At 38.0% G+C, this 25,342-nt stretch overlaps 2 protein-coding genes across 2 annotated transcripts; both read left to right on the forward strand.

The window, feature by feature from the left end:
• The first annotated feature begins 555 nt into the window (after positions 1-555).
• Positions 556-13,622, forward strand: txlna (taxilin alpha). The gene is made up of 11 exons (XM_067425908.1): positions 556-671; positions 1,174-1,334; positions 1,462-1,722; positions 3,709-3,800; positions 4,091-4,261; positions 5,275-5,469; positions 5,759-5,878; positions 6,034-6,108; positions 7,084-7,176; positions 9,510-9,605; positions 11,830-13,622. The coding sequence occupies exons 2-11, from the start codon at positions 1,181-1,183 to the stop codon at positions 12,133-12,135; spliced, it is 1,563 nt and encodes a 520-aa protein (XP_067282009.1). The 5' UTR covers positions 556-671; positions 1,174-1,180; the 3' UTR covers positions 12,136-13,622.
• Positions 13,623-14,187: 565 nt separating this feature from the next.
• On the forward strand, positions 14,188-25,042 carry eif3i (eukaryotic translation initiation factor 3, subunit I). The gene is made up of 11 exons (XM_067426780.1): positions 14,188-14,344; positions 14,647-14,739; positions 14,828-14,915; positions 15,082-15,147; positions 16,885-17,034; positions 17,120-17,247; positions 21,815-21,925; positions 22,013-22,102; positions 22,212-22,285; positions 22,407-22,499; positions 24,821-25,042. Exons 1-11 carry the CDS (start codon positions 14,342-14,344, stop codon positions 24,900-24,902), a joined length of 978 nt encoding a protein of 325 aa, XP_067282881.1. The 5' UTR covers positions 14,188-14,341; the 3' UTR covers positions 24,903-25,042.
• The last annotated feature ends 300 nt before the right edge of the window (positions 25,043-25,342 follow it).

Below are 25,342 nucleotides of genomic sequence, written 5' to 3' on the forward strand. Positions count from 1 at the left end.
TAAACTTCTCTACTTAACCGTCGAACTCGCACATCCGCCATGTTTGTAGTTTTTTAACGGTTTTTATCCGCGTTTGTAGTTCTAATCGAATCCTCGTCCAACTCGCAATGGGTTGTGGGCAATATCAGCCGTTAGAGTGCCCATCGATCCATACTGTGAATTCGGACCGGAAATAGTAAACCATCCGGGAATCTTTGGAATACTCTTTTCAACATACTACGATTTGGGACATACTAATTCTATTTTCGAATACTATTTAGGATGGATAGTATGCGAATTGGGACGCAGGGTTAGTTTAGTTTTCCCAGCTTGACCAGCAGGTTTCAGTGAATCATTTTGCGAATCGATTCTCATGGTCTAAAAGGGTGACGCTGGTCCAATCACGGCCAACGTACTGTATTTTTTTAATATTATTTTTTTAACAAAATATTAATTTAAAGCTAATACAATAAAAACAAAGAAATAATAAACCACTGTCAAAGTAAAATACCATTTGAAATATATAAATAATAATAATAATAATAATAATACACCGGAAGGTTTCCAGGGTTCGACCAATCATCTTCGAGTGTTTCCTTGGCATTTCCTGTGTCAGTTAGAAGCAGCAGTGGGAAGGGTAAAGAGTGGTGACAAACATCAGAAGTGGTTTCTTGGACCAAACTCAGAAACTGGTATTATTTTAAACACAAATATCTGACAGCACAGATACGTTCAGTGTGTTTGCTTTGTAAAACTGTAGAGCGCGTCAAGTCGGTTAGCAGAGGTTTATCTGCGCGTTTTGTTAGCCTTGACTGCTAAACTAGTCGAGCGAGATGTTACACAGCAACCGCTCTCAATTATACTTGTATGTTTATTCACAGTTATAAGCCGTCAGATAAATATAACGCTTGTTCTTTTAGGAAAATCTCTTTGTTGTTGACTGAAGTTTGCAAGAAACATTTAAGGATGGATTATCCTAAATGTGATCTCAAGTCGGATTTTAGTAATTAACGCGTTAATGTGAGATATATAGTCAACAAGTGTCACCCTCGTTTGTTTTGTAAGTCTCTTACACAGCAGATTCGTTTTAACTGAATTGAAACCGAAACTGTTTAAGTTTTTTTAATGTAGTGAATGTGACGTATTGTAACGTTAGTCGTTTACCTGTGGTGTCTTTTTAATATTTGCTCATAGATTAGCAATGCAGAGAAGGGAGATGGAGGATCCAGTTGCTGATAGCAGTGCAGATGATACGGAGGAGAGCACTGCGGCATCTGAGATGACCAACAGCCCCAAAGAAACCGAAACACAGTCGGTCGGCACGCCAACCAACAATCTTCAGACTAATGAAGGCTGTAAGGGAGACCCTGAGAGCATTTGATAAAGGATTTTTTTTGTGTGTTCTAAGCTAACACAACACATCTTCATTGTGAAAAAGTAATTTCCATTGCTGTATTTTTTCCCATGCTCCTTTGTGTTCAGTGGCAGAGGCTGGAGCCCTTTCTGCTTCCTGTGACATGGCTGAGGAGCTGAGCAGACAGCTGGAGGATATCCTCAGCACCTATTGTCATGAGCATGGTGGTGTTGGCAGCGAGGATGTGGCAGTGACCAATGGCCAGCCTGACAGCGTGGAAGTGAATGGGCTGTCTGATGGCAAACAGGTGGAGGCCAAACTAAATGGCAACGGATGCGTGGAGAAGGAGCAGAAGAAGCTGCAAGAGAAGAAGAAAGTGAAGGGACTGGGTGAGTCAGTGCGTTTGCTGAAATGTGTAACGCCACCAACCTAATGCTTATGTACACTAATAGTTTTTGTGGGGGAGAGAGAAATTCATATTTTTATTCAGCAAGTGACTGATCAAAAGTGACAGTAAAGACAAACACAAAGATATTATGTTACTAAAAATTTACATTTTTCTATCTATCATTTGAACTTTATTTTCCTCAAAGAATTCTGAAAAGAAGCATCACAGTTTCCACAAAAATATTAAGCGGCACAATTCAGTGCTCAACGCTAAGGAGTTTTTCTACTGCTGCATTCTGGAAAGTGGTTCAGCTTTTTACTTGCCCTGCCAAAATTTTCACTGGCCCGACCAAAAAAAATACATGTAAATAAATAAATAACATTTTGTGAGTCTTCAGTAGTAAAATAAGAACAAATAAACACATTACAAGCAACATCTAAAAAAAGATGCAACAGACCAACGATACAAATGAAATAAACAGTGCTTTAAAGGAACATGCTGACTTTTGGAGGCTTTAGCTTATTCACCGTAACTAACGTACCCACCGCTAGCCTAGCTTAGCACAAACACTGGAGGTAAATGGCTTCATATAGCCTACTGCTCAGTAATTGGAAAAATAATGCCAACATTTTCCTATTTACATGTTGTGATGTGTGTAGTTACATCATGTTCAAATCACTTAGCAGTAGGCTTGATGGGCCATTTACCTCCAGTCTTTGTGCTAAGCTAGGCTAGCAGTGGGCGCGTCAGACATGGCACGCATGGAGATAAAAGTGCTATGTGTGGACTTATCTAATTGTGGGGGACACGGTGAATAAGCTAAAGTCTCAAAAAGTCGGCATGTTCCTTTTAAAGTATTCAGGTACGGAAACGGAATAATCAAATGTAAAATAACACTGCATAATCTTAACTGTATAAATTAAATATAGATTAATCCTTGTTAAAGGTTAAGGTCAACCAAAAATGAAAATTGTCATTAATCACTTACCCTCATGTCATTCCAAACCCACAAGACCTGAGTTTATCTTTGGAACAAAAATTAAGATATTTTTGATGAAATCAGAGAGCTCTCTGACCCTTCCATAGACAGCAATTTAATTACCACTTTCAAGGCCCAGAAAAGAAGTAAAGACATTGTTAAAATAGTCCACGTGACACCAGTGGTTGAGCCTTAATTTTATGAAGCGACAAAAATTTCCAGGTTTCTGTCATTTTTGGTAGTTCTCATGGTTTATTATATTAAATATGGTGAAACGTGCATTTATTTTATTATTTATACTTTCTAACATCCATGTGTTACTGTAGTCTCATATTTTACTGAAGTAATGGCCTCAGTTACAAAAGCTCAATTCATATCAAGCTCTTTCTTTGTGATTCTGTACAATTCAAAGTGATCCCACACACTTGATCTGAATGCAGGTGGGCATTCAGAATGTGCTCATCAATGATGTCTTTCACCATTAGTACTGGCATACCTTCATTCATAATAGAGTTAGTGTTGTTAATCTGTTAGTAATCTTTGACTATCTTTTGGGTTGAAAATATTGACTAACCAATTTCTATAAACAACTATTAACAAGCCAGTATCGGTTCTTGAATCGTAAAATAATTTTTTTAGTCTTTGCAACAAATTGGATTAGAATTATTACCGGTATATCATTAAAAGAAAGTTTGTATTTGAAATTTAAATGTTTAAATGTTAACTAGTTTTTATTTGAGTGCTGATTATTACATTTAAAAATAAATTGCAATTGAATTTGGGCTCTGTTGATTTTAATCATTAATATTGTAGTGGTGTCAAGTGGCAGTTTTCCATGTATAGTTTGCATCATTTACAATACAATTTTCCTGACATGTACCTAAAATATTTTTGAGATCTGATTCGAATCAAGATCTTATGAATCAGAGTCGAATCAAGACATCAAATCTGTGTCAATACTCAGACCCGTTCTTAACCTAAATTCCATTCTCGACTTGTGCATTGTAGGCAAGGAGATAACCCTTCTAATGCAGACTCTCAACACACTGAGCACTCCAGAGGAGAAGCTGGGTGGTCTGTGTAAGAAGTATGCTGAGCTGGTAAGACTTGATCTCCCACAGCCTTTGGCAGACCATGTGTGTTGCCATTTCAGCTGACTGGGCTTCAGTTTGTCTATATGAATACAATACTGGGAAATACAGGGCTTTTTCAGCCCACATTTACACATTAAGATCTTTTTTCAGTGATAAATTTCTAAAGATGTTTCTCAGTGCTATTACCACTGTCATTACCCAATGCATATGTTATCGCCTACTCATATTCTGGTATTAAGACAACCCTAAATTAGACAAATTTTAATAATGCTCATGTACTGCTTTGTTTCGTTTAGCTAGAGGAGCACCGTAATGCTCAGAAACAGATGCGGTCTCTGCAGAAGAAGCAGACGCATCTGATCCAGGAGAAGGACCAATTAAGAAATGAGCACAGCAAGGCCATCCTAGCGCGCAGCAAGCTGGAGAGTCTCTGTCGAGAATTGCAGAGACACAACCGCACACTTAAGGTACGCTAACTTGATATGAATGCAAATAACAAGAAATCTGTTATTTATGCAGAGAGGGTATATTGTAATCCCTCATCTCTGGTGCCTGCCACATGCAAAATCTTAATTCAAATGTGTTCATAAGTGTCTTGCCTCAGCAGTGTTTAACCCTTAAACGCATGCATTCTTACATATTGGGGATTTTTAGCGACCCGGATCTATATCTAACATGGATGGATCTCTGCTTGTTGCGGTAATATGTAAAACTCTTGATATTAGAGTACCAATTACAGAAGAATAAAATAAAGCAAATTTAGCTTGGTAGGGTTCAGTTTGAGCAGATGTTTCATAGAATCATCACTGTCCTCGTCGGAGCTCCAGTACATTCAGCAAAAACAGGCTTTTTTTTTTTTAGTTCTTTTTGGTCAACAATCAAAATTCCAGTTGCAATCATTTTACACAAAATAGCACTAGTCATATGGGTACATACATACAATACTGTATATGCATGCACACATACATAACCATAAAATAAAAACATTTTTTTTTTTAAACAAAATAAAATAAAGTTTACACTCTTATTGACCAAAGGTGTAGGCTGAAGCTAAAGCTTATTATGCCTACCCTTAACTCCACACAAGCTGCACTAATTGACATTAATTTAATATATCAAATATAAGAAATTCTCAATGTATGTTTGGAAGAACATACATCGTTATTATTATATTTTTCATATTTATTATTATTATTATTACCATTATCATTTAATTATATACCATTACCATTTAATTATATATATATATTTTTTAAAAGTTATATTGTTTAAAATGGATTGATTGAGGAATAATAACATGGTTAATGTTTAACTGTGAATGAGGAAGAGGGTAATGAATGACGTCCAGGGTCACTAAATACTCGAGGTATGCATTTAAGGGTTAAGGGTCTGTTCCAACTCCTTTTTACTTAACCAGAAGCTTGTTTTATTATATATTTTTTAATAAGAGTAATGGATTGTTGTTTGCTTTACGTGGCAGGAGGATGGTGTGCAACGTGCCCGATTGGAGGAGGAGAAAAGAAAGGAAGTGACCTCACATTTCCAGGTGACACTGAATGACATCCAAGCTCAGATGGAGCAGCACAACGAGCGCAATGCAAACCTGAGACAGGAGAACATGGAGCTGGCTGACAAACTAAAGAAACTTATTGAGCAGTATGAGCTTCGAGAGGAGGTGAGAGTTACAGAAGTGAAGAGAACTTCTGGAAAGAAAAATACAGTAATGCCTTTTAACAAGTTAAATGGGAAAACATCTCTGCTACTGTTTGTTAGGCTTCAAACGATACAGTACAATACTGTTTATGATCCCATATTAAGCTCATTGTTTTTTATTCTGTACAATTCAGTACAACACAAGTTTATTTATTTATTACAGTGATGTTCATACATTTTTATGTATTACTTGAGTTAAGGTTTGGAGCCTCTGTCCTTAAGGGTTTAGCAACCTTAGTTTTCTCTCTCAGCATATTGACAAGGTGTTCAAGCACAAAGATCTGCAACAGCAGCTGGTAGATGCAAAGCTTCATCAGGCACAGGCACTGCTCAAGGACTCAGAGGACCGTCACCAGAAGGAGAAAGACTTTGTGAGTTTTTACATCTTTTGCCCAGTACTTCAAACCTGTAGTCAACTGAAGTTGCAGAAACAGACTTATTCTCTATTAATTGTTGGGGTGAATGTACTGTAAAGTTACTGTGCCAGTCACTGATTCTTATGGTCTCAATTTGTTTTCTTTTCCAGCTCCTGAAAGAGGCAGCTGAGTCTCAGAGGATGTATGAGCTCATGAAACAGCAGGAGGTTCATCTGAAACAGCAGGTGAGGGACATAAGACAGTTCTGACCCAACTTGCACACATATAGGACAACCCCAGTTATTAGTGTTTTTTGTATCTTATGGGGTGCATTACAATTAAATGTGACAAGACATTTTAATATGTTGCAAAATTTCAATTTCATATAAATGCTGTTCAAAGGATCAAAGAATCCTGAAAAAAAGTATCACAGTTTCCACAAAACCTTTCAGTTTTCAACATTGGCTAATAATCAGAAATGTTTCTTAAAAACCAACGTTTGCATATTAGAATGATTTCTGAAGGAATATGACACTGAAGACTGGAATAATGACTGCTGAAAATTCAGCTTTGACATCACAGGAATAAATGACATTTTAAAATACATTCAAATAGAACACAGTTATGTGTTTGTTATATGCCTTGGTGAGCATTTCTTTCTAAACCATTAAAACCTAAAATAGTAGGCAACCTTGCCAAAATAACACACATTTTACCCCCTAAACGTCTTTTTTTTCAGAGTTCTCCGGAAAGAACGGAGAAGTTCTCAGTTTAGGATTAGAATAAATTCAACCCAAGCGCCTTTGATGTGGATGATTACGTTACTGTTTATCATCTGTCCATCATCGTCTAAAGCTCGTCCTGACAATTTCATCGGTCCGAACAGTTTCTTTTAGGGCATAATTACTCCTCTATGGATCAAGTCCAGACCGAACTGCCTAAGCTCAAAATGTTGTGGCCAGGGCTGAGTTTGGCTGGCATCCAGGCTAGGTCCTTGGCATCATAAAGTTTGAAAACCTCTGGTATATACCACTCAGCCAAAGATCGCATGGATTAGAAGGAGGGATCTAGCAACTCCCCGGAACTCTGTAGCATTGTAGTTATGGTGGTTTACACGGTCATGCGCCAGCGCCACTCAGGTTTTGTCACATGTTTGACTAAGTAAATCTACGGCTAAAATGTCTTAATGAAAATAAATATCATTATTTTGTCTTTTTCAGCTCTCATTGTACACAGAGAAGTTTGAAGAGTTTCAAAACACGCTTTCCAAAAGCAACGAGGTGTTCACAACTTTCAAACAAGAAATGGAAAAGGTAAGTGACTGTTTAGTATTAGTGGATGGACTTCCCTCTCCTACAAAGACACCGTAAACACTCGCGTGCAATATATCGAAATTATCGAAATATTGCAAATGTACATATTGCAATGGCACGCAATATCTGAATGATTTTTATAGGTTACTTCAACATTGTGAAAAGTATGGTTTAGGTTGACGCATATAGCAGAGAATACACTGGGTACACGACTGTTCCTTATGTGACTTGCTTGATGTTAAAAAGAGTTATTAAAGGGAATAACTTGCGAAAAACAACCCCTTGCAGTCTCGCGCTGTCTGCCACACACAGCGAAACGTGCACACAAGCCGCCTCTCTGAAAGCGTGTGATCCCTTCAGTTCTGTTTCATGTCTTGTTACACACTCAAAGCTGTCAACAAGCACAGTTATGTCAAAATGGCTTGATGAGTATTCATGTAAACCCAGTGGGTTATGTTTTAAGTGTACAATAACAGTCGGGGAAAGAAGCTGAATGCGTGTCAATAGGATTCGTGCATTAGTTCTTAAAGCCCCACTTGGCTACTTTTGCTCTCGGGGTCCCCCTACAGTTTGGAAAAAATAATGTCCTCAACTACTGTCGTAAGCTGTCATCCTACAACAGGGGATGCCATCGCGCGTGCATTTGTTGACATGACAACCCTGATAGCCCTGAACTAGTGATGCGCGGGTCGTCTCATAACCCGCGGACCCCGTATGTCTATTTAATGGTCGCGGGTGCGCGGCGGGCTGTAAAAATATATACAGTGGTGCGGTGCGGGCCAAATAACTTCATAAAAGCGTCCCACGGGTCGGTGCAGCACTAACAGTTCCCCTGAAAACTGCAAGAGGAGTTCTTCTGGCGTCGCGTGTGAAATGTCTTCATCCCAGGTAACGTTACAGTCAGTGGCATATGTTTCAGCATGTCATATGAATATAATTTCATGGGTTTTATTTTTTTCAAACGCCAAATAATCACGATGCTCACGTTTACAAGCCAGCGTCATTATAGTAGTCTATTGGTTACCGTTTTACAGAATGTATATGATACTTCAGTTCAATGTTTGAGTGGTAGCTCACCGTAACAAGCATGACAGCATCGGTCGGGCACGCCTCCTTCAGCTCACGCCGACGAGCAAACCCTGGTCAAATTTTGATCCTCGTCCTGCCTTTAATCCCATCACATTTTCATTTCCTCTTATTGCTTTCCTCCAACAAAACCTTCTCTTTCTTATTTGTCTCTGCTGCTTCGGACATGACTATATTATCCGACGAACAAAGTTGGGCTCGCACGTCCGAATGTAAGGAAGTGTGTGTGTTGGTGGAAGTGACGCATATGCCGTAAAGCAGTCGAATTTTGTAGTTCTTTTCTTTTTCTCGGGTTACTACCCGAAACCCGAAGTTTAAAAGTACGATTAAAAACGATACAGACCCCATCAGGCTATGGCAGACGTGTCATTCAACCTATTGTAAGTCGATGTATCATCACAAGAGTCTTAAAAAATATATTATGAAGGTTGAAAAGTTACCTAGTGCTGCTTTAAAGTGACAGCCGCCCAATACAGTAAAAACTCAGCTGTCTGTCAAACAACAGAAGAACAAGAGAAAATCTGTGTACATTTAATTCACATGAAGACTACTACTTTTAATAAAAAAGATAAATACCAAGTCACGCAAAGAGTTTTTGGTATTTAAATATTTGCATTACATTTTTTGTTTGTTTACCGTGATGTTAAAATAATATTGTCAGATTTATGACATACATTTTTGCTAAAACACTGCTGGTCACTTTCAGAAGTTGTAGCGATGCTTTCTTTTTCCAGAAAGAATGTGAAACATAAATAATATCATTCACAGTTTTTAAATATTTTTTAATATATAATTTAATTAGATTGTACAAACTAATAGCAATATCGTATTGCATATCAAATATCGCATTATTTATCAAGTTATCGCATTTTTCTTCGATATCGCACATTTGTGACTGCTTTGACTGTCAGGAAGAAGTCTGCTGCGGGTCTCGCTTAAGTGCATGCTCAGCAAAAGTGTGCATTGAGGGTGCATATCAACCGCAAAGGGGCACACTTCTGAAACCTACAATTACAAATGGGACACCCTATGTCCTTGTGGACTTAACGGACACGGATAAGCGCCAGCCGTTTCAAGTCCGCAAGACCTTAAGTGCATATGAAGTGTCGATTTGGGACAGGGCCTTAGTCTGCAAGTCCTGTTATTCATGCATAGAATGTAGTTGGTCTTGAGTGTTGTTACATCAATCTGTAGGTTGTGTTTATGTGAAAGCCGGTGCTTGAATCTGTTTTTGTCTCATGCTGCAGATGACCAAGAAGATTAAGAAGCTGGAGAAGGAAACAACCATGTACAGGTCACGATGGGAGAGCAGTAACAAAGCTCTGCTGGAGATGGCAGAGGAGGTGATAGTTGTACTCAGATCTTCTAAGTTCTGTTCTCATATTTGACAGGCCCTGATACACTCAAAGTTCTTTTTTGTTCTCACTTGGTAGTAAAAAGATATTCAAAATAGTTTTCAGCATGTATACTGTCAGCGAACATCTTGATGCCGCCGGGGCTGCTGAGAGAGACGTTTAGGTGGATGTGTAAATGTGCTGTGCGCTTTCCTTTCAGGGGCAAGAATGTATCTAATCATCGATGTGGATATGTTTTCACCAGCTCTGCAATTCAGCACTCCAGTCAAGTCAAATCACGTTTTTTTATATAGTTATTTATTTTTAATTTATTTATTCATTTACTAACCTTTTAGACTCTATCGCACTAAGTGTGGTACTTTACTGGGCGTTAGGTATATTTTCAGGTGTGGCAATCCGTTATGGAAGGTGTGGATGGCGGGGAACACATGGTTCTTACCATAGCTGTGTGAGCACCCACTCCACCGACAGCACAACAGCACTTTATTAATTAGCACTGGGGGAAGTATAATTTTATGTAAAATACCTTTTCTACCTTTATAATAAATGTGAACACCCACCAAAGAGAGCTAATGCCTGAACTTAGGATCTTTCTGCTACGCATTGAGAACACCATGCCGAGTCTTATAGGATAGCCTCCACATAGCACGTTATACAATAGATTGTTTAAAGGTAAGCAGCTTTACAGTATTAAAGGGTTAGTTCATCCAAAAATGAATTACTTACACTCATCTCCTTTGAAACCCGTAAGACCTTTGTTGAGCTTCGAAACACGGTTTCCTGAAGAAAAAAAAAAAGATACTTTTGTTGAAATCCAATGGCTCAAAAAGGCCTACATTGGCAGCAATGTCATTTCCTCTCTGAAGACCCATAAAGGGGACTAAAGACATCGTTAAAAAGCCCATCTCACTACAGTGGCTCTACAATCATTATATGATGCAACGAGAATAGTTTGTGTTAAAAAAATAATAATAATAACGACTTTATTCTACAAGTTCTTGTCTTCCGTTTGGGCCTCTGATGTGAATTCACTAAGCACCACGACTCAAGGGCGAGAATATAACGTAGAGCTGTTGGAAGCGAGGAAATTTGTTTACAAGTGAGAAAGACGCGCCGTATATAAGCTGTTGAATTCTACATCCATTGTGCTTTAGGTCTTGACGAAGTGCTAAAATGGTGCTAAAGTGTGCATTTCTTGGAAGCCTGAACTGCGAGAAATGAATAAGTGCACGTGAAAGTGCCTTGTCAGAGCTGCAAAATGGCTCTATGTAATATTCACGCGCATGCATTGTGGTGCTTCATGAGTTCACGTCAGAGGTCTAGGTCAGGTAGATTTTTTTATTTTATTTTTTTGCACAAAATTATTCCCGTCGGTTCACAAAATGATTGTAGAGCCACTGTAGTGAGATGGACTTTGTAACGACATCTTTAGTGCCTTTGATGGGTCTTGAGAGAGGAAATGACATTGCTGCCAGTGGAGGCCTTTCTGAGCCATCGGATTTCAACAAAAAATATCTTATACATTCCAAAGATGAACAGAGGTCTTACGGGTCCTGAGTACCCAGGGTGAGTAATTAATGACAGAATATACATTTTTGGGTGAACAAACATTTAAAACATCTAAAACGAGTGTTTAGCCTTTGATCAGAATTATAGCTTCAGTTTCTACTATAAAGCTGCTCTCCGTTGTTTGTTTTCAATGGCGGATATCTGACCTTGACAGTCTCAACAGAAAAAAAATGAAAACTGTCATCAATTACTCAGCCTCAAGTTGTTCTAAACCTGTATGAGTTTGTTTGTTCTGCTGAAAACAAGAGAAGATATTTTGAAGAATGTAACGAAGCAGATAGAGCAACCATTGACTACCATAGTATTTTTTCCCTACTATGGTGGTCAATGGTTGCTCTATCTGCTTGGTTACAAACATTCTTCAAAATATCTTCTTCTGTAGATATTTTGAAGGTTAAGAACAACTCATACAGGTTAAGAACAACTTGAGGCTGAGTAATTGATGACAGTTTTCATTTTTGGGTGAACTATCTCTTTAAACGAACTCAAACAAACTTCCTTGATGACGTCACACTACTTTGTTCTTCAGTTTTGCTTGAAGTATATCAGGGCCTTTACAGCTAAAAGTTCCAACTTTGTTACATTATTAACTGTTTGAAATTTGTACGTTTTAGTTTTGTTTTCTCTCTGTTGTCCACTGTAGAAAACACTACGTGACAAGGAATTTGAAAGCCTGCAGGTGAAGGTGCAGCGACTGGAGAAGCTCTGTCGTGCGTTACAGATAGAGCGTAATGAGCTGAGTAAGAAGGTCCAGGGTGTCTCCACAGGCGTGGAGAATAGGCCAGAAACAGAGACGGGGTCACCGCCAGAAGCGATAGACTCTGAAGAGGGCAGCCCTGTGCATCAGAACAGCCCAGAAACTCCACAAACAGCTTGTAGCCTGGCGTGCCACTGCAGTCCAGATCTGGAGGCCGAGAGTCACAGAGAGGTGTGCTCAACCCAAGATTGAGTCTTGCTGTTTCTGGGAGGGCCAGGACACGCACACAATCCTTCCCGCCTCTACCAGAACCCGACCCTCCCCCAGCAGTCGCCGTCTAGTTTTTCTGCGTCAGTGACAGAACTGCTGACTCGTCTGCTTTTGGGGGGTTTCATTGTGTCAGGGAAGATTTTTGCCTTCAACATGATTCCTATGCTGAGTTTATACTCTTTGGTTTTTATGTGGCTTGCTTTATCCTGAGAAAATTCCATACATGCATTTAGAGGGGCATGGATGTTGCTGCTGTCTTGGAATGCTCAGTGTTTGTCCACTAAATGCTTGTCTCTTCAGTTTGGCTGAAAAAACCCCGTAAAGAATCTTAACAGACAGTTTGCTGTAATTGAGGGAAAGTTCTTTGCCATGCAACAGCGGTTGTAATGTGACATGCATTTTTTGGGGGTGTTTTTATTTCATTTCTCGCCTTAAGTTGTGTTAGGTTAAATCTGCTTGTGCACTTCCCAGCCACTCTCTTTTAGTGTCACCAAACAAAGAATGTATGATTTATTATTCATCACTTCTCATATTTTAGAAATGTAGACCTACAGTTAAAGACTAACTTTTTTGTTTAGTTTTTTTTTTTTTAGTTTAAGGCTCATCTAATCTGAACCCAAATTTCTTTATGCTTTTGCACAACACTTGAATTTATCACATATATGTTTAACTTGTTTACACCATCTTTAAACACCACTAGTTTTTTTCAGGTAATCTATCTAGCATTGTATATACATTCCTATAACCCACTCCATTAACTTTTAATTAGGAATGTGCACTTAAATGATGTCATGACCACGGAGGAATTTCATTCAGTGTGTGATTTTCAGTTTGGACGGTTATCATATTTCCGGTTGTTTTAGATACTGATCCCATGGCTGTTTGCATTAGTGGCTTACTAAATGTGTTTAACATTAAAAACAATTGAATCTCATCAGATTAAGAAAGAAGATTCAAGAACACTATGCAATTCTAGCTCTGTTCATGTCATCTCAGTGTTTAGCATGTGAGCAAAGCACTGACTTGTTGAGTAATGAATGTATGTTCTACACAAAGTGACTTAGTTCTAAGATGTCAGTCAATTTCAGCACTCTTCAATATTTTTGTGTGTGTGTGTGTCAGTCTATTGACATCATATTATTTCAGTGCCCTTTCAGTAGCATTCTGAGTGGAGTACAAAAGTGCTGGTATAGTGTTAAGTTATCAGTTGGCGATGTAAAATCTTCCATATTTAATTCCAGTCAAGGTTACTGAATCCGTTTAGATTTTCTGTTTTTTGTTTTGTTTTGTTTTTTAAAGTTTGTCAACCGTGTGTGTGTGAAAATCATTGTTTGACCTTATTTGCTGGTCATGCATTTGCCAGTCATTCTTTCAATTTGACATTCCCATTATAGAAGGTACCAAAGATCTGTTGTTTTCTCACACCCTGTATACATTTTATTTGCGAATTAAAATATTAAGAAAATTAATGTGATTTTTGTATTCATTGATAACATCAACATTTAATATTAAATATTGTTTTTTTAAACATTAATATTGTAAATCTAATTTGCAGCAGCTTCTATATTTATTATTATTATTATTATTAACGGTATTTGCAAACAAATAATTCTAAATGAAATCAATATTTTCTTTTTTTAATATTTAAAAAATGTGTGGGTGTGTATGTATGTGTCTATAATATATATATATATATATATATATATATATATATATATAATTTTTTTTTTTTTTTTCTTTCTTTTTAAACAAGTTCGCAGTGTTTATTATTTCAAATTAATGTTCTCTTTCACCTTTGTTGTTTTTTATTTCTCTAGACACTTAGTCAGTTTTTAACATAATAACTGCAATGTCATTTGCCTTATTTGGCTGAAATTACAAGTTTGAACTTAAATAGAATTATGTTTTCAAATATTAAACTTAAAGTAAAATTGAACAAGTCTCTGTGGCCAGTCGAGTTAATGTTCGCGACAAATAATAGAAAGGGAAAGGGAATCTTATGTTACCGGACCGTTAGAATGGTGTATTATTGTTCAATGGGGACCAGTTTTTGTCTGTACAGGAAGTCAAGTCCGTCTTTTCCGTTTCTAACCGGGCGCAGTTGAGCACGCGTACCGCGTACTGTGTTTTTCTCTGGCAGATTACAATATAATTGCCATCGTTTTCTGCCCATACGAAACCGGCGATAATGGTAAGCATATATCTACGTGTTACTTGAGCTATAAAACGTAAGTTAACGCAAACGCACCGGAAGTCTGTTGACTGTTGGTTCTTCATTAACGTTAGCTAACACGCTAAGTTTTACATTTGGCCAAATGTTCTTATGATTATGAAGTGATGCTGATGACTGTATTATCACTGTAGCGTCACCTGTATTACGACAATACGAGGAAGAGCGATAACACTTAACTTAAAGCAAGCCTTACGACTATATGTATCTACAGTTTCTTGGTCTTGGTTGTGTTAAACACTCATGCTTTATATTTTCTATAGAAACCCATTCTTCTGCAGGGCCATGAGAGGTCCATCACCCAGATCAAATATAACAGAGAGGGAGATCTCTTGTTCTCAGTAGCCAAGGATCCAGTAAGTGATAAACTACAACATCACAGTTTTGTCAGTGCATTTTGGGGATTGTGTTTTTTTTAACGCATAACGTTAATTGTAATTTTAGATTGCGAATGTTTGGTACTCTGTCAATGGAGAAAGGCTCGGCACGTATAATGGACACACCGGTGCCGTCTGGTGTGTGGATTGTGATTGTATCCTTTCTAAAAGATCATCTGTGTTGAAGAAATGCTAGATGAATTTTATTATAATTTTTTTCTTGGGTAAATCGGATACCAGTATACATGAATATTTCACCTGCAATGGTCTTTATTACTTTGTCATTTGTTTTCGGAAAATGTTTCTTAACACGCTTTAAAGGGGACACAAAGAACGTCTTGACTGGATCTGCTGATAACAGCTGCAGGCTCTGGGACTGTGAAACAGGTTGGCAGTGAATAATTACAATATAAAATACACATATACTTGTACTTTACTTGATACATGACAACAACAGAAGGATACATGTTTTTGAGTTAAAAACAAAATTACAGTGGCCCAGTAGTGCAGTTGTACTAAATTAAACCACAACACAACGAAATCGCCACAACACAATGGAAACAAGGCACGACACAACGAAATTGCCACAACACAACGGAAACAAGGCACAACACAACAAAATCGCCACAACACAACGGAAACGAGGCACAACACAACGAAATCGCCACAACACAACAAAATCGCCACAAAACAACGTAAACAAGGCACAACACAACGGAAACAAGGCACAACACAATGAAATCGCCACAACACAACAGAAACAAGGCACAACACAATGAAATTGCCACAAAACAGCGGAAACAAGGCACAACACAACGAAATCGCCACAACACAACGAAATCGCCACAACACAACGAAATCGCCACAACACAACGAAATCGCCACAACACAACGAAATCGCCACAACACAACGAAATCGCCACAACACAACGAAATCGCCACAACACAACGAAATCATCACAACACAACGAAATCATCACAACACAACGAAATCATCACAACACAACGAAATCATCACAACACAACGAAATCATCACAACACAACGGAAATCCTCCTGACCACGAAGGGATGCTCAGAGTACAATAAAGTTAGTTTCCATTGCCATTGCCCTATAGATTGGCCAGTCGTACAAATATATAAACACCACAATCAGTTTTAAGTGTGTAACCATTGTATATCGACATTTTTCACAATATTACTGTTTTTACTGTATTTTTGATCAAATAAATATTAAACAATATTGTAAAACAAATAGCTTCTATTACTGTTATTACCATTATTATTAAATGCAAAATTGCAGTTTATTACTATATCTATCTATCTATATATATATATATATATATATATATATATATATATATATATATATATATATATATATATATATATATATATATTTAAAAAAATAATAATTTCAGCCTTTTATATAGTTAAAATCATATTGTAGTAATTATATAATTTTAGTTATTATTACTAAACTATTCAAAATGTTCTCAATTTAAGCATTTGAATGTTTTTTATATATATATATATATATATATATATATATATATAATTCCAGTCAAACCATGCCATGTCAAACCATATATATATATATATATATATATATATATATATATATATATATATATATATATATATATATATATATATATATATAATACATTTAAAAAATATATATTTTTACGATTTAAAAACCATATCAAACTTACGTATTATTATTAACCACATTTTCTCAATTTCTGCCTTTTTTACAGTCTCCAGTCAAACCACTGGAGTGTGTGTGTGTGTGTATGTATATATATATATATATATATATATATATATATATATATATATATATATATATATATATATATATATATATATATATATATATAATTAAAAAAAAGTAATAAATGAAAATGTTCATCATCAAGTTTTTATTTTATTTTTTATTATTACATTCATAATCATTTCTTTATTGTATGTGTTCATTGTTGTAAGTTGAGCTTCTTTTCACAAACCATGCATAGAAAACTAATATTTAATGTCAATTTAAATGCTTTGTAAACAAGCAGTCTTTTTTAAAATGTCAAACAACAGTTTTAAAGTGTCCTTTAATGATGTGTTGACTTCCTCAGGAAAGCAGCTGGCTCTGCTGGAGACCAGCTCTGCGGTGAGGACATGCGGCTTTGACTTCAGTGGGAACATCATAATGTTTTCCACAGACAAGCAGATGGGCTACCAGTGCTTTCTCAACTATTTCGACCTGCGAGACCCCCAGCAAATCGGTTAGTATTTTGACCGCTGGTGATTAAAGTGGTACCTGCTGATGCTTCCCGTCAGAGGTCTTCATATTTTGTTTCTCACCCACAGAGGACAACCACCCGTATATGTCTGTGCCCTGCAGTGAATCAAAGATCACCAGTGCTGTATGGGGTCCGCTGGGAGAGTTTGTGATCGCTGGCCATGAAAATGGAGAAATTAACCAGTTCAGTGCTAAGGTTTGGGTTTATTCTTTCTTTTACACTACTGTTTAAAAGTTTGGGGTCAGGAAAATATATATATTTTTTAAAATAAATGATTACCTTTATCCAGCAAGGATACATTCAAATGGTTTTAAAAAATAGCATGAAATACATTCGGTCATCCAAGAATCCTGGGAAAACAAATGATCATGGATTTCACAAATATTTTAAGAAGCACAGCTGTTTACATCATTGATAATGGGAACTGTTTCTTGAGCACCAAATCAGAATATTAGAATGATGTCTGAAAGATCATGTGACACTGAAGACTGGAGTATTGGTGCTGAAAATTCTGACGTGCCATCACAGGAATGAATTACGTTTTAAAGGAAGTGTATGTAAGATTGTGGCCAAAACTGGTACTGCAATCACTTTCAAATGACTGTAGAGCGGTGTCTCCCTCTCCCCCTCCCCCTGACTCGAGGTTGCCAGATTGGCTGCAGGATCCAGCAGGAACGTTTTTCGCTGCAGCTGTGGTAACTAGAGCAGATCTGGCAACCCGGATGCCGAAACACTACTGACTTCGTGATTGGTCGATATGTGGAGGGTGGAGCTTCAGGCCAAAACACGTCAACATGTCAACATCAACATCAGTTGAGGACAGCAACAACAACTTTTAAATGACAATATCCGGGGCGTCATATCCGGGGTGAACGCTGGCGCTACCTGCTGCCGCTGCTCCTGGATATTTTGACTTTTAGTAGTTGTTTTATTGCTGTTTTAAGCTGTTTTATAGCCATCATCTATCTGTGATCTGCCTGTTACGCTGACTACAGCGAGTTCGGACCACCGCACGCTATCAGCTGATCTGTGTGATACTTCTCGCGGCTGCCGGTTTGCCTGCCGGTTACTGACCTCTGATTCTTCACTCGAGGTGCCTTTGGCGCGGGAAGCAACTATGAAGATCATCGGACTGCTTGTATGGATTAACTACGTCTGGGTCATCCTCTCTGCAATATACCACCCTGCAGTGTTGATCCTTCAATATTCTGCGGCGGAACTTCTCCAGCTCCGCTCCCGTCCTTTTGAACTCCCGTCAGCTTTACATTTCCATCCAGATGTTGCGTATCAACCACGTCGACCGTACAGTCATCGTGGGTCTCGACGAAGTTACACCATCGATGACTCGTGCTCAATACGGTCATTCTGGTCGTCGAATCCACGTCCAGCAAGGAGGTCTACACGCACTGTTGATCATGGTGTACTAACCAATTTGGCCAGATCGGTTGGCAACGATACTGGAAAAAACAATCTCTCCTTTGGATTACTCAACGTACGATCACTCTCCAATAAAGGACCTCTGGTGCATGATATGCTGTCTGACCGTAAGTTTGATTTCCTCTGTTTAACTGAGACTTGGCAGAAACAGGATGATTTTCTCCATCTTAACCAGTCTGTTCCTCCGGGTTATGCCTTTATTTGTAAATCCCGCGCTACTGGACGGGGAGGGGGTTTGGCAATACTTCATAAAGAGAAATGGAAAGTATCCCAGCTAATTGTGCCTACATATTCTTCATTTGAATCGATTGCCCTAAAAATCAATGGGGCTATTCCTACCATTCTCATGTCTATCTACCGCCCCCCTAAGAGCAATCCCTTCTTTTTAACTGAACTTTCTGAGCTTCTGACTTACATATGTCCCATGTCTCCGAATGTTATCATGCTGGGGGACTTTAACATTCATATAGATGAAGTCACCAACACAAGTACAAGTGATTTTCTATCCTGTCTGGATAGTTTTGGTATGCTGCAATTCACTAACTTGCCCACCCATTCTAAAGGGCATATCCTTGATCTAATTTGCTGTTCTGGCATTATTCCGTATAATTGCTCTGTTTTCGACTTGTCCATATCAGACCATCTACTTGTGTCTTTCTGCATCCAACTGACAGTTTTTAAGGTAAATCTGTGTCGTTCTATCCAATTTCGGAACATTAAGAACATTGATGTGTCTTCTTTCTCTGATGAACTTGCCATCTTTTCCAGCAAAGCTGATTTTACTGATGCTGATGTACTGGTTTCTTATTATAACAATGGACTAACTAAGATTTTGGATGATTATGCACCTGTGAAAACCCGGACTGTCTCTTTCATTCATTCTGCTCCATGGTTTACCCCAGAACTTCGTCAACTTAAAACTAAAGGTCGTAGGTTAGAGCGTCTGTATGCCAAATCTGGTCTCACTGTACATAAACAAATGCTTTCTGAACATGTCCAACTTTATAAGGATGCACTGTCTAAAGCTAAATCTGATTATTACTCTATTTTAATTGGAGCCAGAGAAACAAATTCAAGATCTCTTTTTTCTGTGGTAAAAAATATCTTACGACCACCGGATTCTCTGCCATCAGACATGTATTCTACCACACTATGTGACAATTTTATGACTTTTTTTGAGTCTAAGATTAAAAATATTCACCAACAAATACTTGCTAGTAACATAGGTTATAACTACTGCTGCTCAGTTTTTCAAGTGTCCCCACACTCTGGTCTCTCTTCTTTTTTATTACCAACTGATGCGGAGATACTGCGTCTTATCCGGGAATCCAAGCCTACTACCTGTTGGCTTGATCCTCTGCCAACTCACTTAGTCAAAGCCTGTTTACCATCTTTATCTACATTAATTTCTAAAATTATCCATTGTTCACTTGCTTCTGGCTATGTACCCTCCTATTTCAAATCTGCTATTATTACTCCAATCCTTAAGAAACCAGGGGCGGATCCATCTAACCTAGATAATTACCGTCCGATTTCTAATTTGCCATTCATCTCTAAAATTCTGGAAAAATGTGTTGCAACACAGGTAAATGATCATCTGTCCAAAAATAACCTGTTTGAGCAGTTTCAATCTGGCTTTCGTCCGCACCACAGTACAGAGACAGCTCTTGTCAAAATCACTAATGACTTGTTGTTGGCAGCTGACTCTGGTTTATTAACCATTCTTGTCCTTCTCGACCTGAGTGCGGCCTTCGACACCATCTCGCACAAAATACTCCTTGACAGGTTAGTTTCTATTGGGATCACTGGCATACCCCTGTCCTGGTTTATATCATATCTCTCTGGCCGTACTCAGTTTGTCCAATTAAAGCACTTCCGATCAAGATCATCGACAGTCACTACTGGTGTTCCTCAGGGCTCTGTTTTGGGTCCACTTTTATTCATTATCTATCTACTTCCACTTGGTCATATTTTCAGGAAATATGGCATTCACTTTCACTGCTATGCCGATGACACCCAGCTATACTTATCTTCCAAAACCTCTGACTTTTTTCCACCACCTCTCTTGTCCCGTTGTTTGGCTGAAATTAAAGACTGGCTCTCAGCTAACTTCCTTAAGCTTAATAGTAGCAAAACCGAGGTCCTACTTGTAGGGACAAAATCCACATTGACAAACTCTGACTATATACCTGTGGATATTGATCAACATCTCATTTATCCCTCTTCACAGGTTAAGAGTTTGGGTGTAATTCTGGATAGCACACTTTCATTTGAAGCCCATATTAATAATATTACACGTACCGCTTATTTTCATCTGCGTAATATTAATCGCCTTCGTCTATCCCTTTCAATGAACAACACTGCAATTCTCATTAATGCACTAGTTACCTCACGTATTGATTACTGCAACGCTCTTCTTACTGGTCTTCCTTCCAAACTTCTCCATAAACTTCAGTTGGTTCAGAACTCTGCGGCTCGTGTTCTTACTAGAACTCCTTCTACCATGCACATTTCACCAACTCTCCAGCAACTTCACTGGCTTCCAGTGAAATATAGAATTGACTTCAAAATCCTGCTTCTCACATTCAAGGCACTTCACAGTCTAGCTCCTCCCTATCTTACTGATCTTCTTCATATTTACACTCCTTCACGCACTTTACGATCCTCACTATCACTCTCTCTTGTCTTACCACGTATACGCTTAAAGACCATGGGAGCTAGAACTTTTAGCCATGCGGCCCCTCGCTTGTGGAACTCTCTCCCTCTCGATATCCGTAATATTGACAGTCTGCATACTTTTAAATCTCGTCTTAAGACCTACCTTTTTACACAGGCTTTTTTATGATTTACTACTTATTTTTCTGTCTCTATGATGCATGTGTGTTTTAAGTGTGTTGATTTATGTATTTATATTGTTATTGCTGTTTTTCCCTGTAAAGTGACCTTGGGTGTTTTGAAAGGCGCTGTTAAATAAAATGCATTATTATTATTATTATTATTAATATCCTGGCCGGACTACTGTTGTCAGTGATATAAGTATTTGAAATTAACATGATTTCTTCATACCAGGGCCATTTTATGATTCACTGAAATGTATTTCTTACATACAGTTCCTTTAAAAATAGATTCAAATAGAAAACTTGTAATAATATTTCACAATATTACAATTTGCACTGTATTTTTGATCAAATAAATGCAGCCTTGGTGAGCATAAGAGGCTTCAAAAGGTTTTTTTTTTTTTTCAAATCTACCAACCCCAAACTTCTCAACAATATGCGTGCATTGTAGTGCCTAGTGTCTGTGTCTAATGTATGTGATTCTTTAGTCAGGAGAGGTTCTGAAGAAGGCAAAGGAACACACCAAACAAATCAATGACATCCAGTCATCTGTGGATCTCACGATGGTCATCACTGCCTCCAAAGACTGCACTGCCAAGGTTTGTTTTGGAAACTGAATCATGAACTCTGGTTGAAATAAATATTGGTTAGTTTGACTCGCATTCCACTTTTTTTTCATTGTTCAGTTGTTTGACTCCACGACACTCGATCACATCAAAACCTTCAAAACAGAGCGACCTGTTAACTCCTCAGCCATCTCGCCCATCATGGATCACGTAAGTCTCTGAAACGTTCTTTTCTCTCGCACTAAACTTCAGTCAATGTGTGTTGTCCGTATAAATGTTTTCTACATTGGCAATAGCAGAGATGTTATGTGTTGCTCAGGTGGTGATGGGAGGTGGTCAGGAGGCTATGGAAGTCACAACCACATCTACTAGGATTGGCAAATTCGAGGCCAGGTTAGTGTTTATTTGTGATACCTACACCTTTTTAAATGTGCTTTCCAGGGTTGGGGGGAAACCTGAAAATCATGTGTTATGGTTTAAAAAAATCTAACCAACTATTGCCACTCTCTTCTAGGTTTTTCCATGCGGCTTATGAAGAGGAGTTTGGACGTGTGAAGGGACACTTCGGCCCTATCAACTGTGTGGCATTCCACCCAGATGGGAAAAGGTTCATACTCAACCTTTGCATATGTGAATTTAAAGTGCCCCTATTATGCATTTTGCGATATTACCTTTCATGTAGTGTGTTATATAGCTGTTTGTAAATGTAGAAGGTCTGCAACATCAAACACATGGAGTTATTGTGTCCCAAAAGAAAGAACCGATTCAGTCTCACTTCCAGCACAACGTAGGCTTGTATGGAAGCCTGTCTCCACCACTAAATAAAACAAAAATAAAAAAAGAGTAATTGTGACTTTTTTTCTCACAATTGCGAGTTATAAAGTCAATTCTGTGACAAAGTCAGAATTTATGAGATATAAACTCGCAATTGCATGATAGTCACAATTCTGACTGAGAAATAAAGTCAGAATTGTGACTATATCACGCAATTGTGAGTTTATATCTCAGAATTCTGACCTTGTCACACAATTTTGATTTTAAAAGAAGTCAGAATTGTGACTTTATATATCAGAATTCTGACTTAGTATCACGCAATTGTGAGAACAAAAGTCAGAATTGTGACTTTACAACTCGCAATTGTGGAAAAAATAAGTCGGAAACGGGCTTCCATACATTTGCAACCGATTTGCAGATGTTTTTTTATTGGCTGCCTGTAAACAACCTTTAGGTTGACTGTAGTTGTAGCTGAGGTTTTATTGTTGTTGTTTGTCGAGAAGACGCCATTTTCTCTGTTGCGAGAACAAAGAACTTCAAAAAGGGGGAGGACTAGGGGTGGATACAGCATCACTTCTACCGTCGTTACTGTTCATATCAGTGTGTATACAATTGTTGAGGAAGCCTCTGGAGCTGGAATTTAGGCCCTGTTTACACCTGGTATTAAGATTCCGTTTACACCTGTCCAAATTCATCTTACTTGTACTACATCCTAAAAGTATGTACTATTTTTGTGAATAAAAAGTAGATACTTTTGAGTGTGTAGCAGAAGAGTATGTAAGCTTTGGGACATACTATTTTTGTCATCTTTAACGGACAGCTCTGTCGTATTAGACTGGGTAAGCCCAGCCTGATCTGCCGGCGATTTGATTTCACCCTGCAGTTCTGTCTGGAAAACCTTTACATTTCTATTGCTTCCATTACACTTTTGCGGGCACCAATCACAGACTGGCTTATCCACCTGGTGTTATTGGCGGGTTCAACGCGATGACGGATAGAGAAGCAATGGGTCGGTGACCGTTGATCACACCTCTTGTGCAGTAGATAATGCATCGTCTTTTGTTCATTTTCGATTTCTCTTCTGATTTCTTCTAGGTCTATGACGTATAGGTTCTTTCCAGATCTTTCAATCTAATGGACAAAATAAGCTTACACAATTTACATATGAACGCGCCCAGAGACAGCATAGCACAGAGAGCATCAGCTTTCGCTTCCGCTCTGACAGCCACAAGATGCAGCCGAATGATACGAGTTCGTTAGAAAACAGGAATGGCGAGAGAACATTGGGTTTGGTATGATTGTCCTCTTCAAACCAGACTTGGGTCTTCAACTGACAAAGTTTAAATGCCTTCCTTAAAGCTGGCTTCCTAAAAGCACACTTCCTATAATGTTTACGCGTTAGGTCAGTAGTCAGAGAGAAGGTGGTCTTTTGTGGCTGTTCGAACACATTCAACCACATGAGCGGTCACGCTACAAAAGCAATCCAGTCGAATGCATTTTGAAATGCTTCTGGAAGGGGTTGAAAGTGGACAAGCTCAATTTTTTAGACACCGTTTACAACTGTATGTAAAATTGCCCACTTGTTATCCGATCGACCAAAACGCATCTTAATACTAGATGTAATCTGAGCCTTCGATTATGGTATTGGCCGTTTTGTTTCCGACACGCAATGTTATTGGTTGACCAATTCCAACACTGGGCCACCTGACCAATCAGAATAGAGTAGGCTCGTAAAAGGATGGGTTTGAAGATGATGAATCCTTTATCGAACCCTTTCAGACACTGAGAAAAAAATGTGATGCTGGAAAGTATATTATGAAAAAAAAAAAAGTGTAAATATGTTTTTTTGTGCAAGTACACAAAATTAGAACGCTTTAAAATAGCATAATAGGGGCACTTTAAAGTTTTGGTAATGCTTTACAACAAGTCCCATTTGTTGACATGAGGTAACATTAACTAGGGGCAATAATATATGTTTACATCATTTATTTATCTTTGTTTGTTAGTTAATAATTGTTTCATTTAAAAAATGTAATAGGAAAATATATTGTTTAGAAATGTAACTTCATTGTCGTTTCTTACTGTTTTAATGAGCTGCTGTCATATTTTTCCATTGTTGTCCTTAAAGATTTCACTGCCATCTTCCATCCACAGTTATAGCAGCGGAGGAGAGGATGGTTACGTCAGAATTCATTACTTCGATCCCCATTATTTTGATTTTGAGCTTGAGGCGTAAAAACCAGTGACTGCAAGCATTCCCACCATCACCGCAGTACCGCCTGATCGACTATGGCCACCTTCATACAAATATTGCATTTAAAGCAATGTGTATTTAAAGAATTTAGCATTCTGAATAAACTGGGTTTGAGATATAAAGTGGCCTGTTTTTTTAATTGCTTGTCTTTATATACATTGTTGCCATCACTGTTCGGAACGCTGATTCTGACTAACTAATACAAGGTTAGCAATAAAATATATTGGCTATCATAAACTAACAACTAAATTTGTATGCCTGCATTAGTTTGGGTGATTCCACTGTTGGTTTTTACACACATTAACAGGGTTAGATCATCTGAAAATGCTACTTGGCATCTGCTTAGCTTTGCAGTGTTTCTGTGCCTCCTAATTTTATGTGCAGGTCTGTCAAATATATTCCACAGCTAGCATTTGATGGTA

Source organism: Pseudorasbora parva, chromosome 19 (genome assembly GCF_024679245.1).
Source record: "Pseudorasbora parva isolate DD20220531a chromosome 19, ASM2467924v1, whole genome shotgun sequence".
Taxonomy (NCBI): domain Eukaryota; kingdom Metazoa; phylum Chordata; class Actinopteri; order Cypriniformes; family Gobionidae; genus Pseudorasbora; species Pseudorasbora parva.